The sequence below is a fragment of the Palaemon carinicauda genome, chromosome 20 (assembly GCF_036898095.1).
Source record: "Palaemon carinicauda isolate YSFRI2023 chromosome 20, ASM3689809v2, whole genome shotgun sequence".
Lineage (NCBI taxonomy): Eukaryota > Metazoa > Arthropoda > Malacostraca > Decapoda > Palaemonidae > Palaemon > Palaemon carinicauda.
The window spans coordinates 30660090-30681417 of NC_090744.1; the positions used below are offsets into that span (position 1 = coordinate 30660090).

A 21328-nucleotide genomic window follows, 5' to 3' on the forward strand; every position below is an offset into this window, starting at 1 on the left:
TAAACCAGAATAAAAAAAAAAGGTAGGCCACATACTAAATCAGAATAAAAAAAAGTAGGCCACATACTAAACCAGAATAAAAAAAAAGGTAGGCCACATATTAAACCAGATTTAAAAAAGGTAGGCCCTAAACCAGAATAAAAAAGGTAGGCCACATACTAAACCAGAATAAAAAGGGTAGGCCACATACTAAACCAGAATAAAAAAGGGTAGGCCACATACTAAACCAGAATAAAAAAAAAGGTAGGCCACATACTAAACCAGAATAAAAAAAAAGGGTAGGCCACATACTAAATCAGAATAAAAAAAAGTAGGCCACATACTAAACCAGAATAAAAAAAGGTAGGCCACATACTAAACCAGAATAAAAAAAAAAGGTAGGCCACATACTAAACCAGATTTAAAAAAGGTAGGCCCTAAACCAGAATAAAAAAGGTAGGCCACATACTAAACCAGAATAAAAAGGGTAGGCCACATACTAAACCAGAATAAAAAAGGGTAGGCCACATACTAAACCAGAATAAAAAGGGTAGGCCACATACTAAACCAGAATAAAAAAAAAGGTAGGCCACATACTAAACCAGAATAAAAAAAACGTAGGCCACATACTAAACCAGAATAAAAAATGGTAGGCCACATACTAAACCAGAATAAAAAAAGGTAGGCCACATACTAAACCAGAATAAAAAAAGGTAGGCCACATACTGAACCAAAATAAAAAAAAGTAGGCCACATACTAAACCAGAATAAAAAAAGGTAGGCCACATACTAAACCAGAATAAAAAAGGTAGGCCACATACTAAACCAGAATAAAAAAAAAAGGTAGGCCACATACTAAACCAGAATAAAAAAAGGTAGGCCACATACTAAACCAGAATAAAAAAGGTAGGCCACATACTAAACCAGAATAAAAAAGGGTAGACCACATACTAAACCAGAATAAAAAAAAAAGGTAGGCCACATACTAAATCAGAATAAAAAAGGGTAGGCCACATACTAAATCAGAATAAAAAAGGGTAGGCCACATACTAAACCAGAATAAAAAAAGGTAGGCCACATAATAAACCAGATTTAAAAAAGGTAGGCCCTAAACCAGAATAAAAAAGGTAGGCCACATACTAAACCAGAATAAAAAAGGGTAGGCCACATACTAAACCAGAATAAAAAAAGGTAGGGCACATACTAAACCAGAATAAAAAAAAAAAAGGTAGGCCACATACGAAACCAGAATAAAAAAAAAAGGTAGGCCACATAGCCTACTAGACCAGAATAAAAAAAAAAAAAAAAAAAAAAAAAAAAGGTAGGCCCTATATTAATCCGGCACCAGCTGGTGAATACAATGTGTGCTTTCTGGCGTCAAACAGGATCCCTGTGTTGAACTTGCGGATCCAGATAAGACACTAACAGAAAGGATATTTCTTATCTCACCAACCCCCGTTATCTCTAATCATATAGTGATACGGGTTCCTTACCTCGTCCAATGATTGCAACAACTTGAGCAATTATTATTATTGTTATTATTATTATTATTATTATTATTATCATTATTATTATTATTATTATTATTACCAGCCAAGCTACAATCCTAGTTGGAAAAGTAAGATGCTATAAGCCCAAAGGGCTCCAACAGGGAAAACAGCCCAGTGAGGAAAGGAAATAGGGAAATAAATGAACGATATAAGTTGTAATGAAAATGAAAATAAAATATTTTAAAAACTTTAACAACATTAAAATAGATATTATGCAAGCCTGCTCAACATAACAACATTTGCTCCTACTTAGAACTTTTGAAGCTCTACTGATTCAACTACCCGATTAGGAAGATCATTTCACAACTTGGTCACACCTGGAATAAAGCTTCTAGAGTACTGGGTAGTATTGAGCCTCATGACGGAGAAGGCCTGACTATTAGAATTAACTGCCTGTCTAGTATTACAAACAGGATGGAATTGTCCAGGAAGATCTGAATGTAGAGGATGGTCAGAATTACAAAAAAAGATCTTATGCAACATGCATAATGAACTAATTGAATTTCTTGTAAAAAGTCATGTCAGATTTCATTATTGCAAAACCTTTATATCTCTTTGTTGTAAGCATAAGAGATCTCTGCCTGTTTCAAATCCTAACTTTTGTTGATGTGAAACACATAAGTATCATATAAACTTTACTCAATTTTTTTTTAATGAGGCGCATTTGCACTGACTAGCAGCGGTGTGCTTTTAGCTCGGAAAAGTTTCCTGCTATCTGATTGGTTAGAATTATCTTGTCCAACCAATCAGCGATCAGGAAACTTTTCCGAGCTAAATGGGCACCCCTGCGAATCGGTGCAAATCTGCCTCACTGAAAAGAATTTACTATATATAGCAAGAGAGACTACAGTTTTCCGAAATATTACTGAGGCTAATTTGACTTAGAGTTTTTCTGTCTTATTAACACTAACAGATGATTTTTATTCTGATTGAATAAGGCTGAATATATTCAATTTCAAGTTGACAGTGAGGATCTTTTGTGGGCAAATCTGTTTCATCAAAGTTTTCATCTTTTATTAGACTGACGCAATTTTTGATACAATTATATGAAAACAAATAAGATCTCTTTAGCATTCTAATAAGATTTTCTTTTAAGTATCATATTGCATAAAACTAACCAAATTTCTTCCTTTTTCTGTCTTTTCAGGGCTAATTTTGTAACTAAAAATTTTGATATCAAAATTTTGATGCAAAATTTGAGTGTGTGTAGGACGTTTTGACATCAAAACGTCCTACACACATTCAAATTTTGCATCAAAATTTTGATGCAAAATTTTGACGCTTTTTTTGAACGTGTATGGGCCCCTTAAAGGTATCTGGGCCTCTTTTCAGCGAGATAGAGATTCTTAAATTATTTACTTTATTCTACGAAGCCCATCAAGAGTTTTATCTAAATTCTATCTTAACCTTTGGAAAAAAAAAATGATATATCAAAGTGAGATCTCTCACCTTACGAGAAACACTCAATTTTCCACCAGAGTGAAAAAAACCTTTGTGTGGGATTTGTCTTAAATGATTCTATACAATAAAACGTAGTGCGTAATCTACTTACATAGGCATTTTTTTTAGGGAAAAAACAGGTTTTATTACAGGGCTTGACGGTGATAAAGCAGGGATTACTGGGATTAGCTTATCGAACGCCTTGAACAGGAGTGGTAAGATAATAATAATAATAATAATAATAATAATAATAATAATAATAATAATAATAATAATAATAATAACGATAATACTACTACTACTACTACTACTACTACTAATAATAATAATAATAATATAGGCAGGCGCTGCTGTATAGTTGGGAGTACTACTTCTTTTGACTCAACAACTAATCAACTTTTGGATAATTGAAAAAACCCTCAGTTTCATAACAACTTTATTTGCCTCAGTTCTTTTCTTTTTTCCTGAACATTTTGATGAAGCTGGAGTTGAATTACTGCGTCTGTATTCATTCAATTCATATATAATCAGTAACATGAAAATGTAACTGAGAAATCTTGTCGCAAACCTGGTTGAAACTGTAATGTCCCAATTCAGGCCGGAAGACTACTTGAGTGAACACTAGGCCTTAGTATGATTTCAGCTATTGTGGGCTACACTGTTAAAAAACCGTAATTCTCATCGGAAATTCTCCGTAAAAATATACTGATCTCAACTGTACTTCAGTAAAATACAGGCGACCTTAATTCTAACCCTACTTTGTTTTTATTTTCTACGTGTTGGTGACCGAATATCACGCCTTGATGTCAATATATCCGTTTTTAAAACGTTAATCGCTTGGCATAATTTATTCTACGATTTTTAACGTTTTTTATTGCAAATTTTTAACAGTGTAGGTCATCCTACCACTGCCATGTAGTCTCTCTTTAAGCAAACAAACGGAAAATTTGATAGGCTTATCGCTAATCTGTATAATCAACATGCATACAGAAGGTTTAATTTCGTCGTAAAAACTGTATAAGTAATATGATAGGGCAGGCAGAGACAATAGTAGGCCACATATCTAATCTAGGCCCATTTTCAACCAGTTTTAAAGTTACACCAATAACTCATTATTTACAAGAGAGCAAAAACTGTTCAGAACATTATAGAAAATCTAGATATTGAAAGAACCTTATATTTATAAAAGAATATGTTCTATGTCAAAGTACTAAGCCTAATCTTAACAGATAAATGATTCAGTAGGAAATATCACAGTTATCAGAATATTCAGGCCATTGTCATTATATGTTAATCACCATCCTCACAAAATATATTACAAAGTTAAATATTCATTCAAGCTAAATATATGTCTTTAATACCTTTTATTACTGATAAAGGTGTAAGACAAGTATAAATAATAGTACAGTATCAACAATACATAATGCACTGTTTATTAGTGTATGTAGAATCAACCCTCAGAGTAACCAGCTTTCTGAAGATTCCGAGGTTAAGAGAGACCTAGTAAAGTCGGTTACACTTTTCACCAAGTCATTTATCTTATGATATTAGATATATTTTCATTTACAGTGAACGCTATCAAATATTTCATGATGCCACCGACAGATGTCTCTGTCGTCTGTTGTTATTATTGCATTGTCGTCGCTCTGCCTTCTTCAATAAATCCCGATGTGAATCCTACTACATCGTCTTCTTTATCCATCCAGTATTTACAACAATTTACAGTAGGCTTGCATTAAGGTAATTATTTTTGGCATTTATGTGCTTCAGTAGCCTAAGTTTGCATAATGATAGCTTCCATGAAAGCAGTCTTAGAATGCTCAGGTTACTTTCCTATATTGAACAGTCTTAGAATGCTCAAGTTACTTTCCTACATTGAACAGTCTTAGAATGCTCAAGTTACTTTCCTACATTGAACAGTTTTAGAATGCTCAAGTTACTTTCCTACATTGAACAGTCTTAGAATGCTCAAGTTACTTTCCTACATTGAACAGTCTTAGAATGCTCAAGTTACTTTCCTACATTGAACAGTCTTAGAATGCTCAAGTTACTTTCCTACATTGAACAGTCTTAGAATGCTCAAGTTACTTTCCTAGATTGCACAAACAAGAAAAGTTTGTCCGTTACATTATTTCCATGTATACAAATTTCCTCGAACTAATTCACCCACTCTGCACTTCCTCATAACTTGGCAAACCCTTGTCATAGTCATCTTCTAGTATGACACTGCAACTTATCGATCGCCCTCTAGACCCAATAGAGACTGAAGTCCACTGAGAGGCAGATCTTCCTCTATTCTGAGACTCAGACAAAGACCTGGTACTTGCGATGGATACGAGAGAAACTGAAGTATGTCTGTTGTTTGTCAAAGATGGTGCTTCGGATGGTGTATCATGAATGTGAGTCTTAAACTCCGTGTCTACTGTCCATATGAGAGGAATGCTTCCCCGTTTTGATCCACGCGAAGGTGCCTGGTCTAGCGTCTTCTGGAGTTCACCCCGTATGTCTTCTGGACTAGTTTCGATGTATTCCTTCCTCCATGTGTGCCTGTATTTTGGAGGAGGATCTTGATTGGGTGATAACTCTTCGCTCGAGTTGGTTGAGGGACTTTCAGTTGTCCATGTGATTAAGATGCCTAGCGGTATCGTCATAAGTAGTATCAAAACTGCAAAAATTGAACGAGAATTAAATAATAATTGGAAATTGTAATCTATATTTAACATTATTTTCATGAATAGGAAAGATATACCTTATCTATTTTCAGTAACAAAATTATAAATAGCAATGACTCATTATTACCTCAACATTGTAATGCAAGGAGAAGAAAAGAACAAAAGATTACTTATGTTTTTTTTTTTTTTTACCAAAAACCACACATAAGTGGAGGCCAGTCATAACCGAACCGAAAAGACAATTAAAATTAAGCTGAGCCCTTGATAAACTTGCAAAAACAATAGAGCAATGAGAGAAGGTTGTCACCGCTTACAAAATCACAACTAAATGTAAATACCGTAAACTTACCACCATTTACAAAACCATGAAGTAAACAAGGTGGCTTTTATACCCCCGTCCCCAACTACAACAACAAGCAAATAGATTAAAGAATCCATAATCACTTTTATTGCCCATCACTCACAGATCCCCACCTATGCAGTAATACAGAAGACATCAGCCACGTATGTCACTTCACTCACCTCCACTCCCAAGAACAACCATACCAGTCAGGTTGTACCCGGAATTCACTAGCGACATTACTCCGCCGAAGATTACACCAACTGCTACCACCACTACCACGAACATAAGACATCTCTGAAAAGATAAGTTGAAACCATTGTTAAAAAAAAAAAAAAAAAAAAAAGTGGGTGGGGATTTGGGCTGTATGATTATATATACTAGCGTACACGATCCGTCAAAAATCTAAATATTATCAACAAAATAGTTGGAGTGATATAAAATTGCAGATAATATTTATACAATCTTATGCAATAGTGATACAAGAAATAGCTTTGATAAAAGAAATAGCGAAATAACTGAGCTGGTACCAAAAGTAACAGTAAGAGAAGTAGAGAAAGCATTAAAACACATGAAAAAACGCAAAGTAGGAGAAGATGGCCTGAGAATTGATTTCATAATAGATGGGGGAAATTTCGTTATAGTAAACCTCCCTGAATTTTGCACAGAATGTTTGCAAGAATGCTTTATACCTACAAAATGGAAAAACTTTATCATTATATCAATTCACAAAAAGAGAGACAGAAAATACTTGGTTAGAATGGTAAAGGTGATGTACAAGGACAAAAGTAATAACAGCTGTTGGAGAAACAATAACCTTTGATGTTAGTGTTGGGTTACACAGAGCGGTCAGCATTAAGTTCGTTTTTCTTTGTGGTGATCATGGGTGTCTTAAGTAAAAAGATCAGAAATGAAGAATTGTGGGAGTTGTTACAGTATATGCAGATGATTTGGTGATTACCAATGGAACTGGGGAAGACTTACAAAGAGACTTTGGAGGAGAGGGGTGGTTTGAGGTAAATGAAGATAAGACTGAATCTGTGGTGAGCAGTAAGGAAGGTAGGGACCGGATAACTATTCATGAAAGTAGAAGGTTCTTATAAACGAGGTGAAACAATTTAAATACTTGGGATCTACTATAAGTCAGGAGGTAGGATGCGAGGCTGAAGTTGAGAATATGATAGAAGCCGCCTGGGGGAAGTGGAGGGAGGTAGCAGAAGTGGTATGTGATAAGGAAATCCCAATCAAGTTAAAAGTCAAGATCTATAGTACAGTAATATGACCAGTGATATTGTACGGATCGGAAATAGGGGCTATAAGGCAAAAAGTAGGAAAGTTGAGAGAACAGAGATGAGAATGCTGAGGTGGATTATGGGAATATCACTGCTTAAAAGACTTGAAAATGAACAAATAAGAAGAATGGCACGTATAGTGAAAATTACACTAAGTTGGCGCATGTTGAGGATGGATGGCGGGGAGGTAGTGAGGAGGGCTTGGGAAGAACCTGTAAGGGGGAGAAGATCGAGAGGGAGGAGGCAGAGAATTAGATGGTGAGATAGGTGAAGGATAGTTTGAAGAGAAGAGGTTTGGTGAAAGAGGATGTTTTTGATAGAAGGCATTAGAGAGGGCACATCAGGCAACCGACCCCTTAATGTATGGATAACGGTGGGAAAGAACAGGTACGCTAGTATACATATATATATATATATATATATATATATATATATATATATATATATATATATATATATATATACAGTATATATATCATCAGGCGTTATTAGTCCACTGCAGAACAAAGGCCTCAGATATGTCCTTATACTTGCGTCTGTTTATGGTCTTTCTGTGCCAGTCCATGCCCACAAACTTTCTTAGTTCGTCAATCCATCACCATCTCTTCCTTTCCCTGTTTCTTTTACAGTCCATATGGACTCATTCTGTTATTCTTGATTTGCATCTATTATCTGCCTTTCTTATCATATGCCCTCCCCATGTCCTCTACTTTAGCTTGCTTTCGTATCCATGTTGCTCTTTTTCTGTCTCTTAGTGTTATTCCCCTCATTATTCTGTCCATAGCTTTTTGAGTTGTAACTAGCTTACAGTATGTTCTAAGGTTTTAATAAGGCTCTAAGTTACTGTTGTAGAAGTTAATACTGGTAATGCTATCTCATTAAATGCTTTTCTTTTTAGAGAAAGTAGCATTTTACATTTCAAAATCTCATTTTGTTTACCAAATAATCTCCATCCCATGCTTGTCCTTCTTTTAATTTCGGTCTCGTGTTCTGGGGAATATATATATATATATATATATATATATATATATATATATATATATATATATATATATATATATATATATTGAGGTTGCTATCCACATGTATTTATACACACCCTGGGCTGCAGTCACGATGTTTGACAAATAACTGTACGATGCAATCGCCTCTTTGTCTACAAATCCCTAATTTACCCCCAATGAATCTATATTGAATCTCTTTGTGGTCAGGCCATGTATTTTTTTCGAGCTGCGAGGACATCATAAGTACTTTTATGTCCTCTTATCCTTGTACAGTTGATTAAATCAGAATCTTCCGATCGTGTTGCCGACTCTGTGAATGGCTGCGTTCGATTTGGTCCACTTTAGATATTGTAGGATAAAAATTACCGTTTAATATTGTCATACTTCTTCCACATTCTCGAATAGAGCTCAGAGAGTTATGCAAGCTGTTTCTTGCTGATCTCAAAAGGTTATTAACAAATATTAATGTCTATAAAATAGAATTCATTGAAGTCATGGGGTCTAAAGCGATGTCAGCAGGGCAGCCGATCGGGACTACGGTCTACGACTCTACCCCTAAGCTAAAGCTATGTTCTCCCAAAGGAAGGCAACCGTGCTTATCCCATGCAATAAGAGGGGGGTGGGGGGACACATTAAATATAATTGATTTCGGTTGAACTCGATGAATTAGAAAAAAATAATTTTCTTTTGTGGAAACGCCAATAGGAGTAAGGGGCGGGGCTTAAGGTTTTGTCGGTTAGTCGAGGGCGATAGGTATTCATTCTGGCGTTCAAACTTTGCACGGAATGTTTAGTGTATGGTTGAGGTAATCAGTACTTGATAACTTGGTTCTTATTAAGTATACCTGTATAACGGTAATGTGCTCTTGAGCGTGTATGACAAGCTGATGTTGATATTGAATATTATGGAACATTGATGTTGAATATTGCAGCTTGTGTTGGAGTGACTTTCTGTAATGCAAGAACGCAAATGCAAAATATAAATATTGTTTTTTGCTTTTGGTGTTTATTGTTCTTATGAAGTGCAAGTACAAAAGAATATAAGAAACATTGAAGCCATGGGCAAGTTCGGTCTGACGACAGCCAGCCAAGTAAGGGTCTCATACATTTTCAATCTTTTCGGTTGATCCATCTTACAATCTAATTACAATCTAACCCTACATTGCTTAAAGGGGAGTTGTGGTGAATTTTATGGTTACTTTTGTTATTCACGTTGCTGTTATCATTTCTACACTCATACACTTTTTGCGTTTAAATAAGTGAGGAAAGAGAATCGTTTGTGATCATGTACATTAGAAATGATGATGATGGCATTGCAGCCAATATGCAGTTGCCTAAAGAAAAACACTCATTTCTTTTTTAACTGATTATTAGCCTCACAGTTATGTTTCAGGTAGTGCGCATATTTGCCCCCATTTTAAAGCGCTATACGCAGAGGAATGAGGAGGACTAACGAAGCAATACAAATAATACAAATCTTTTTTAAACACTTACGTCTGCATACGAGGAGTTCCTCATAGTTCCGTGTTGTGTTAAAACTCTCCGACCGCAAATTTGTCGTTTCGCAACACTGATTTATCGGGGTATATGATATCCTTTCCGTACGACTTCCCTGCCACAATAGAAGAGATACTATATCGTCATACTTCCCGAGAGCCGTTTAGGTTGGTGTTAAGTCTAATACTGATAAGACTAAACCTGGTGATTTTTTTTTTATTGTAGCTTCATGGAATTGATAAGATACACAGCATAGTTGAGAATCGCATTATTATGGTTGTTACAGTGGGCGTTGGAGATAGTATGTTTGATATACATAATATCAAATTATTTCACAGACCCGGGTGCAGATATGGGAGGTAAGTTAATATTGCTAATTAACATTATGATAATCAAAATTTGTTATTATTATATTATCATTTTGTGATTTACAGTCTATACGTAAGTCCTTTTACAGTTTATATATCAAATATATGTTTTAATGTTGTTAATGTTTTTAAAATATTTTATTTTAATTTTCATTACTTCTTATATCGTTTATTTATTTCCTTATTTCCTTTCCTCGCTGTGCTATTTTTCCCTGTTGGAGCCTTTGGGTTTGTAGCATCTTTCTTTTCCAACTAGGGTTGTAGCTTAGCTAATAATAATAATAATAATAATAATAATAATAATAATAATAATAATAATAATAATAATCCATCACTTTCCTCATTATACGTGTTGTTTCGAGTAGGGCGTTCTTCTGCACAAGTCCTGGGGCTATATCGGCTCCTACCTTCTCAAGACTCCTTTTCAATTATTTAGGTATGGTCCCAGAGCTCCTATGATTAACGGTACAACTTCCACCTGCTTATATTATTATTATTATTATTATTATTATTATTATTATTATTATTACTATTATCATTGTTATCATTATTATTATTATTATTATTATTATTATAATTATTATTATTTTTATAATTATTATTATTACTACTACTATTATTATTATTATTATCATTATTATTTTTATTATTTTTATTATTGTTATTATTATACTTATTATTATTGTTGTTATTGTTATTATCATTATTATTATTATCATTGTTATTATCATTATTATTATTATTGTTATTATCATTATTATTATCATTATTATTATGATAATTATTATTATTATTATTATTATTATTATTATTATTATCATTTCATAAACTTCAAATACCACAGTTGTACCTCAGTATAATAGTCAAAGTAACAAGATAAGAATCACCTCTCTCGATAGGCGATACAGGCAATGGGGTTTGCGACGAAGTTCTACTGGGAAATTATCGATTATAAAAACAGATAAAGTGTAGTTGCGAGAAATCGCCCCCCGCCATGTTTCTGGCACTCATTCAGCTGACAAATGTAAGTAGATTAAAAGGAGATAGAAGATTTTTATTTATGTGAGTTTGTTTTTTGATGTTTGTTTATCTTTACGGATCTTAATATTGTTCTCTCTCTCTCTTTGTCCTGTTTCTTTGGGGTTTGTGCACATTTGGATGGTAATAATAATAATAATAATAATGATAATAATAATATTAATGATAATAATGATAATAATAATAATAATAATAATAATAATGATAATATTAATAATAATAATAATAATGATAATATTAATAACAATAATAATGATAATATTTATAATAATATTATCATTATTATTATTATTATTATTGTTATTATTATTATTATTATTATTATTACTATTATCATTATTATTAGTATTAGTAGTATTATTATTATTGCTATTATTATTATTATTATTATTATCATTATTATTATCATCATTATCATCATAATGAGTTCATTGAGCATGCACAAAAAAAAAAAACACAGAACATTTGATAGACAAACGTAATCGCTGACATATATCTAACAATGTTTAACTATAATTCTTGAATAGATTTTCTGAATACCATAGCATATATCATTTCTTTTAACAACATACAATGTTGTTGTTGTTGCTGTCGTCGTCGTTGTTGTTGTTTTGCATTACCATAGAACCTAGTAAACACATCACCAACCTTTTTCTATTTCGATCATATAATTCGTATCATTCCTTTTTTTTTTTTTTTTTTTTTTTTTTTTTTACATATCATCACCATGTCCGATTGAAAGATCGAGATGTGGCATTTCGAAGTCACTTTGGCCCCACTTTTTAACCTTCTACCTGTTCAACCTATTCTGGCTTTGTGGTAGCCTATTGGAAACGTCCCTGCCTGGCGTTCTGCTGGACTGGGGTTCAAGATCCTCTCAAGCTCGATAGTTTCTTGTAGTGTCTGCAACCTCACCATCCTTGTGGGCAAAGGATGGAGGATTTGCGGGAACCTGTAGGTCTACCTGCTGAGTCATCAGCAGCCATTACCTGGCCCTCCCTTGCCCTAGCTTGGGTGGAGAGATGGCTTGGGGCTGATCATATGGATATGTGGTCAGTCTTTAGGGCCGATATCATTTGTTATAAATGAAGAATAAAAGATAATTCAATTTAAAAACATAAAAGCATAACTGTCCAGTTAAAAGTTAGATAGCTTCAGCAGACCTACTTCTGAAATAAATCTAAAAACAATTGTAATGCTTCCTGATATTTTCAGTTTCAGTAAGTGCAGATATTTCTTTTTCGAAAAAAATTCGTCAATATAAACTGAAAAAAAAATGGATATCGATATTTACGTGTTAGCTGTCACAACAACAAAAATAATCAAGATGATATTGTCTATAGGAATAGCTCCACGAGAGAGAGAGAGAGAGAGAGAGAGAGAGAGAGAGAGAGAGAGAGAGAGAGAGAGAGAGAGAGAGAGAGAGAGAGAGAGAGGGACAGCAGTAACATCTTTAAATCCGTATAATACCAATCCAAGTATCAAATTCCATCAAAATTTCATTTATTTATTTACCATTTATGCTTCTACAGACATGCCTTGTGAGCAAGAGACCGTGCTTTTTATATCCACTTTGCATTCCCCTGAAAAAAATGACACATTTCGTACAATCAATACGGGATATTTATGAAGTACTAATAAAGACCCATATCTACATAATATCTAAACATTTAGCCGTCCTTTTGACGGGTCGCATACACAAGTACATGTATAATATACAAAAAGGAGTACCAAAAGACCTTTGCTATCAATAACCCCTTGTGATTTTTGAAGTTGGTATTTCGAGTAATTCTGATAAAGTCTAGATAACCAATTGATAAACACATGCCTACTGGCCCAAGAAGTCCCATAAAATCGTGAGATAAGGATCACTGCTCCTCTATATCGATAGTGACATACTCAATAATTACACACTTGTAAAACACGGAAGATATGTGTACACGTGATGTGTTTAAAGGTATAAAGGTTTAATGGACACTCATGAATGGTAGAGGCCAGGGACAGTGACATTGCCCTAGTTATGAAAACAATACCTTAGGGCTTAGAGACTGGTCATATATAGGCCTACATATGATCAGCAGCCAAGAACCCTTTCCACCCAAACTAGGACTAAAGGTATAATGGTTTAATGGCCACTCATGAATGGCAGAGGCCAGGGACAGTGACATTGCCCTAGTTATGAGAACAATGCTTTAGAGACTGGCCATATATACATATGATCAGCACCCAAGAACCCTTTCCACCCAAACTAGGACTAAGGAGGAACAGACAATGGCTGCTGATGTCTCAGCAGATAGACCTAAAGGCTCTCACAAAGATGGCGAGGTTGTAGGCACTACAAAATACCCTGAGGAAAATAAGTAAAAACATAATAACAAAATATTAAGTGCCTTTGTGCATCAATTGTCTCATATCTTCGATACTTAAGAAGAATCTATTGACGGAAAAAAACTCTTTAAGTGCAGATCTGCATCGCCAAACATTCTACGAACGAGTATGATAATCTCCGTTGGCCTTATCAGCACTTCATGAATATCCAGCATTGACGTCATGAAATGTTTTACATAGTTTTCGAGGCTTAAAGAAAATAGTACTTAAAAGCATATATAAACACTTAACTTTTCTAGGGAGTAGGCTAGTGTACCAACCGTGTGTCACACGATCGTACATAGTTCATTTTTGTGTATATATTATGCTTGTATCTTCGCTCTTCCCTCGCACTAAAAAGAACCAGAATAAACATGTCTGCTTTTCTCCTCTGTAACAGTGTTTGTTTTTGAACATGAAATTTCTTGTTGCTTTGTGCTTTTGTATATAAAGGAGAGTGTTCTACAATAAATTAACTCAGTTGCTTTCATACTGTCTTTGAGTCACAACCTTCTCTCGGCTCGTCACACTAGCTAGGGCACCATCCACACGTTAAGATACTATCGTTGGAGAATTATAGGGTCCTTTGACTGGCGAGATGGATCCCTGTCTCTGGTTGTGGCTGAATATTTCTTTGCCTCCCAATACCGAATAGTCTGACATATTCTTCCCACATTCTCATCCGTCCTCATACACCTGACAACACCGAGATTACCAAACAATTTTTTTTTCGCTCAAGTGGTTAACTATTGCGCTGTAATTGTCTAGTGGCTATTTTCCTCGTGATAAGGGTAGAAGAGACTTTAGCTATGGTAAGCAGCTCTTCTAGGACACTCGAAAATCAAACCATTGTTCTCTTGTCTTGGGTAGTACCATAGCCTCTGTACCATGGTCTTCCAGTGTCTTGGGATAGAGGGCTCTCGCTTGAGGGTACATTCGGGCATGCTGTTCTATCTTATTTCTCTTCCCACCCCTTTTTTAAGTTTTTGCAGTTTATATATAAAAGATCTAATTTAATGTTGTTACTGTTCATTAAATATTATATTTCAATTGTTCATTCCTTCTCCTGTAATTTATTTCATCGTTTCCTTTCCTCAATGGGCATTTTCCCTGTCGGAGCCCTTTTCCAACTAGGGTTGTAGCTTAGCTAATAATAATAATAATAATAATATCCAGGAATGGTGTATGCAAAACAGTGGTTGAATATTGCAGTATGAGTGGAATATTGAGTCCAGACTAAAGGAATTTGTTACTCTGCTGGAAAACCTTTCTTTGAAATCGTATGAAGTAACTCGAGTTGAGGAAGTTTCATCCACACTTAAACAGTTAACTGAAAGTGATTATTTTTGTAAACCTTATTTTAACGAAAATTTCTATTTACTTCCGCTGGTTAATAACACAGCAATGGTTTAGTTTTAATCTTAACAAACCTTAAAGTTAAATACGACTGTTTCACAAACATCATGTTCGACATTTCGTTTATGAATTTTGTATGAGCTATTAAAAGAACAGAGAAGATGGTCTAGGGATAAGATAGTATCATACATTTCGTAGATAATAATTAGATTCATGTAAGTTCGGGAAACATATAAACAACGGTGACTGTAACAACAAAACTGCAATTATGTATTTCGAGAATTAGAGTAAAACTGAAAAGCACATTCGAGGATAAAAAAGGAAGTCCCGTCACTGCACCTTAGGCAAGGATGTTCACAGCGTCCCCGCTGGGTTTTTATCCTTTACGTTTACCGTTCCCGCACTATGTCGATGTTCAACCCTTTTTAACTTTTACTTCATAGTTTCCTCCAGTTACACTTAGACACTGGATGGCCTCATAGACCCAAGCGCATGGCTACGCAGCCCAAATTCATATATTCATAATAATCCACATGTGGGTGATCGAATAGCACTGGTTAGTCAGACCGCCCATAGATGGCTCTGCTACTCGCGTGGTTTAGGATGACGTCATAAATTGGAGGGAAACTGAGAAAGTGAGAATTGAATTAATTCGATTGACTTCTGACTCAGTCTCACTCACATACGATTACATAAGTTATGTCACAGTAACTGATTATTCAATATGAGGAAAGTAACACCCCACTAAGTGTTTTACAGATGATGTCACAAATTGGATGGAAAATGTGAATTCGAATGACAGTTGAAAACTGCGGCCCTGACCAGAAGACTCAGTCAGTCTCAGACTCTCTCAGTGTGATCAGTGAAATTGTGAATTGAAAAGTTGCGCCACTTGGTTTCATATGTCGCGTTTAAAGGATCCAGCCACACGTAAATGGTTATAGTCTACTCCTTCGTGGTCCAAGTTTATGGATGGAACTTATATAGCGGAATTGCTGCGGAGATACGAAAGGTGAGAAGAGTGAACGTTGGCTCAGTAGCCTTGTTGTTTTTCTACTTCTCCACATGGAGCGAGAACGGGTTTTTTCCTTTATTTATCATACTTGGATTGTTTTCCATACTACATAGTTTTTTATTTTGGTTTCATGTCCATAATAGTTCTATTGTCTCTTACAGCAGGCCATTCTTTATTCTCTCCATGGGAACTCTGCTGTATTGTACGATGTTGTTATTATTATTATTATTATTATTATTATTACAACCTAAGCTATAACTCTAGTTAGAAAACCAGGAGCTGTAAGCCCAAGGGCTACAACAGGGAAAATAGCCGAGTGAGGAAAGTAAGGAAAGGAAATAAGGATATGAATATAATATTTAAGTAATGAACAATTAAAATAGAATAAAAACAGATCTTTCATATATGAACTACAAAATGACTTATGTCAGCCTGTTCAACACGAACAGAAGTCGTGGTATGACAAGGAAAGACTCTCCGACAAATTTAGTAGATTTGAGAACAAAGCTCTCAGGAGAATATTGAGAGTTAAATGGCATGACAGGATTAGAAATGAAACTGTAAGACATATATCTTTTTAAATTTTCATGATACGTTTATATGGAACACATAAACGGATTCCTTTAGACATTTCATTCATTCAGTGAAATCCTGGTTAGGATAGCCAATATGTAGGCTAACTGCTGGCTCTCCGTAGGACTACTTGAGTGATGATTTGTTATTGTATCTTATAATGGGTTAACGAGTTTAATTGTGTCTGTTCCTTTATTATATCCTTAACCGTTGGTGGCTTCATAGAATTAATAATTGTTTAAATCAAGCGACACTTGTCAGAGCTTCGACCACGCTAGATTTAAAAAATTGTCAATTTTATGAAAGCCCCGACAGTTAATGATATAATAAAGGAACAGACACAACTGAACTTATGAATTCATTATAAGATACAATTATTATTATTATTATTATTATTATTATTATTATTATTATTCCCTACATTAGTGATAGATAGCTAAGGTAGTAAAAAGGGCTGTTGACAAGTGATATACGTTTGCAAGTTGGTGATCACGTGACTAGTGTTGCTAGATGTGTATATTTGATCTTCCATTTCTATTTTCACAAATATGGTGATTTTAATCAGCTTATTAATGGGTTCGAATTGACTTGAATTTGTATTACACACACTGCTAATACAGCATGTGATTATTCTAACGATTAGTGTGTGAAATATTAATTCATTTTCCATGCCTGGCAACTTTCCATCGTTTCGGTTTACGAGTTTGGTTGAGCACTTAAATACCAGGGTTAAAAGAATTCTTTTAACCCTGTTAAATACTTGATTGATTAGTTATGCCCGAGTTACCTGGTAATTTACAGTGTTGCCAGATATGGGGATTTATCCCTAGATTTGGTGAATTTGCGTGTCTGAGGGTGATATACTGTACAAATTTCTATGAAGAAACTAAGATGAGTTAACCTTTATATTATTGCAATTAGTTTGCTTGCACTTATATGAAGTGTAGTTATTAATTTCTATATTAGTAAAGCCTTGAGGATCAGAAAATATATTTGTGGAAATGGGGATTTTTTTGTTGTTTGGGGAATTTCTTTATCATGCGTTTTGGGGATTTGTAACTAACGACGGAAAAGAAACTTTGATTGCTTTCACTTCAGAATATGAACCTGGAAATAGTTTGTGAATGTTTAAATAGGCATCAGTGTTTTAAACATATAAAGATAGCAATGGGCCACAATGAGTAGGTGCTGGGCAACCAAATTGCTTGAAAGTGTGTAGATATGTAGGCCTACTTTTAGTGATGTTGATTACATAGGAGAATGGTTTAGTACCTTCTGTAGTCGTGTACAAAGTCGTTATTATACCCCTGTCTGTATAGTCCGGTTTGATTAGAAGGTAGTTGTCGTGCAGTCCCTTATAATAATGATCAAAATTTGATATTTAAATAGGCTTTAAAGTAGTCGTTATGGGAGTTGAAGATGCCGCGACAGGCCATATCGGATGTAATAAAATTTAGATGAACGAATAATGCAAAGTTGCCGTTGCAGCTTTAACCTGGTTGTGGGGCGATAGGTCTTTACGGATTCGGTCTGGCATTATGATAAAGTGAATAGACTGCATAAACTGCATCATAGTTGGAAATAAGCATGGTCATTCAGAGTTAATTTTACTCTTGGCATTCCCTCCTTGACCTTTTAAGCAGAATATCTGAAGTTGAATGCCCTAGACCTAGGCAATCCATGCCCCACGCTATTGGTATAAGGTAGCATGATTATTTTTATGCCATGATCTTCATAAAATTATAAGGTAAGCATCTGTTGCTTTTTAAAATTAAAGTCTAGACATCTCCTTGTGTGATAGGACCAGGAAAATGGCTCTTACAGTAAAGTAAATTGCATGATGACCAAGTTTGCCCTAGGCCTAAGTGAGGTTAGGTTTTGTGTTTAAAACCTGTCCTCTCTCTACTCCCAATGTTTTCCCCAAAAATTTTTTACATTATTATATGGAAATTAGCATTATCTTGGATTAGAAAATGCTTGATCTAATGACAATTGGCCTAGGCCAAAGCAAATAGTACAAAACATATTTTTTACGTTTATAAAGTAATACATACGGTGATTAGTCGGCTTTGTTGTTTACTAAACCCGTGATACAAATTTTCTAAGTAGTAATAACATTAACACTAATGGGAAAATGGGAGCTTTACTCATTTTATTAAAAATTGTAACGGGTCCAACTTCTCCAGTTGGTATTTAGGTTTAAGTTAATATCTCATTTAAAAAAAAATGATTAGACGAAGGCTAATAAAACTATCGAAATAGAATAAAAAATGTCACAAACCTATTTCCGTGTTCATCATATTTGCATTTTAGTTTTATTATTGGAAAGGGACTGCAAATGGATACTGTTTTTCAAGCAATTCAAAAGGAAGCATTTGATTATTTTTTTCACTGTTTTAGAGAAAATTTGCATATTCTCCGTAGTTATATTTACTCCAGGCATGAAACAATCACTTTAACGGTAAAAGACGTTCAAACGCATATGTTGTTATTATGGCAATAATTTAAGACAAAATTTGCTTTACCCGGTACTTACTATTATTATTATTATTATTATTATTATTATTATTATTATTATTATTATTATTATTAATTTCTGTCTAGCATACCCTTCTGGAATTAACTTTCAATGCTCATGTATTCCGTGGCTTTTGTCAAGCCCTCCAGACATGAATTTCGTTTGTCTATTTTTCTTAAACCGAATATTTAAACAAGCTTTGATAGTTTGGCTTCGTCAAATGCACACAAGTTGATGGTATTGCATTTTGGATTTTTTTTTTCTTTTTTATTTATTTATTTTTTTAAGGCTGTATAACTCGACATTCTGGCCTGTGACTGTGAGGCTACCGTATCGCAAGTGCTTCATACACTCGTGCGCAGTAACGGTTTCGCTTTTTTATCTTATCACTTGCTCTTCCCTGCACTGTTAATAAAGCAATATGTATAAACCTGATAGCTTATGTTTAATTCTGTTGGATTTTTTTGTGACGTTCTTGCTCGCATGTCCTTGTATTTAAGCTTGATATCTATAATCTGTTTAATAAAATTCAGTTGCATTCACCTAGCCTCTCAGTAACAACCTAACGGCTCTCTCACACACCATTCAGTGCGATTGAAGGAAGGCCCAATAGTTTTGCTATGAAGTATAAATTAGGAGATGTATTATTATTATTATTATTATTAATAGATAAGCTACAACCCTAGTTAGAAAAGCAGGATGCTATAAGCCTGGAGGCTCCAACAGGGAAAATAGCCCAGTGAAAAAAGGAAAAAAAGAAAATAGAATATTTTAAGATGAGTAACAACATTAAAATAAATATCTCCGATATAAACTATAAAAACTTTAACAAAACAAGAGGAAGAGGAATAAAATAGAATAGTGTGCTCGAGTGTACCCTCAAGCAAGAGAACACTAATCCAAGACAGTGGAAGACCATGATACACAGGCTATGGTACTACCCAAGACTAGAGAAGCAACAACTGTGGTAAAGTAGGCTACTATAGGATATAAAACAATCGCAACATATTATTATTATTATTATTATTATTATTATTATTATTATTGCTTGCTAAGCTACAACCCTATTTGGAAAAGCAAGATGCTATAAGCCCAATGGCTCCAACAGGGAAAGTAGCCCAGTAAGGAAAGGAAATAAGGAAATAAATAAGTTACAATGAACGTAATGAACAGTTAATTTGATATCGTGGCAAATTATAAATAATAAAATAATACTTACATGGTTGAAGGTTAGTGACGCCATTGATATCTATCTTGATAAATGCTTTTATCTTAACAAATTTTAAATTGTGGGTTTCATGAAGTCCTAAGATTCTGTGAAGTTTGGATTTTTTTTATTATTCGGGTCGTGAGTTATGATAAACTTGAATTTTATAAAATTTACTAAATAGGGGAATTTTTAAGTTGAGCAAAACGACGCTCCAAAACGTTGTAGGTACATGATGACTAAAGTAAAAAAAAAATACATCTGAATATTGACACTTAAAAAGTCTTTGTTGTTAAGTAGATATCTTTTTCGAATTTTGGATTACAAACATAATAGCATTTTCATAATACTTTAATGGGTTTGATGGAAAAAAATGCTAAAACTTCTGAACTTCAACGCGTTTTATTAAGAAATTTATGTTTTTTTTTATATACAAATTTTGGTTTAAGTTGAATGGAAACTCCAAAATTTATGAAAAATAATTAGGAAATAAAATATGCGGATTTTTTCCTGTAATTTATTTTTTTCTTGCTTATTTCTAATTAATGGTATAGAATTTTGAGTTGCACTGAAAATTTAATACGTATGAGAAATTTATAAGATTTCTAAAAAGAAGACGTGAAAGGCTCTGTCAACTGTCACAGGGCAAGATCTATACTGATTTGCTATTTCGTTGTTGAAGATGATAGTCAGAAAAGGCCAATGGTCAGGCTTGTTCGCAAACATGTATCACTGGTTAGAACAATTTAGAAAATAATTTATGTTAATATAATCTTTATAGATCTTATTGATAAACATAGTAATCCTTTCGAATATACGAAAAGGGAATTAGATTATCAGCGATTATATTTACAAGCGAAGAAGATGTATTTGTACATTCTTGGCTATGATCTTGGCTGACGTTCGGACACGAAATACTTGGAATTCTTTATCACAGAGTTTAATCTCCCATAAGATGAGTTTTCCGTAATCGGATTTCAAGTAGTGGTTACTTTTCCTTGTCCGACAACAGCAAATGCAGCCGTTTGTAGTCCACTGCAGGTCAAAGGCCTCAGACATGTCCTTAGTCATGTCTGGGAATTGGTCTTTATCATCACCACGCTGGCCATTGTG

The 21328-nt window shown here is 34.3% G+C and overlaps 1 protein-coding gene across 2 annotated transcripts; it reads right to left on the reverse strand.

Moving 5' to 3' along the window:
* Window positions 1–3388: 3388 nt before the first annotated feature.
* On the reverse strand, window positions 3389–20368 carry LOC137660257 (uncharacterized). 2 transcript variants are annotated; one of them, XM_068395000.1, is made up of 3 exons: window positions 20228–20368; window positions 6164–6278; window positions 3389–5634 (listed from the first exon to the last, which is right to left on the reverse strand). In XM_068395000.1, exons 1-3 carry the CDS (start codon window positions 20249–20251, stop codon window positions 5132–5134), a joined length of 642 nt encoding a protein of 213 aa, XP_068251101.1. In that variant the 5' UTR covers window positions 20252–20368; the 3' UTR covers window positions 3389–5131. The 2 variants fall into 2 exon arrangements, with proteins under 2 accessions (XP_068251101.1, XP_068251100.1); XM_068394999.1 differs by lacking the exon at window positions 20228–20368 and adding an exon at window positions 9771–9932.
* Window positions 20369–21328: the final 960 nt, after the last annotated feature.

Excerpts from the sequence above, each read along its gene's own strand:
- LOC137660257 (XM_068395000.1), bottom strand. The coding sequence starts at position 20,251 with ATGGCGTCACTAACCTTCAACCAT. Across the intron at positions 6,279-20,227 it reads CGTCACTAACCTTCAACCAT|AGATGTCTTATGTTCGTGGT; the intron begins GTAAGTATTATT and ends TTATCTTTTCAG. Across the intron at positions 5,635-6,163 it reads GGTTGTTCTTGGGAGTGGAG|TTTTGATACTACTTATGACG; the intron begins GTGAGTGAAGTG and ends CAATTTTTGCAG.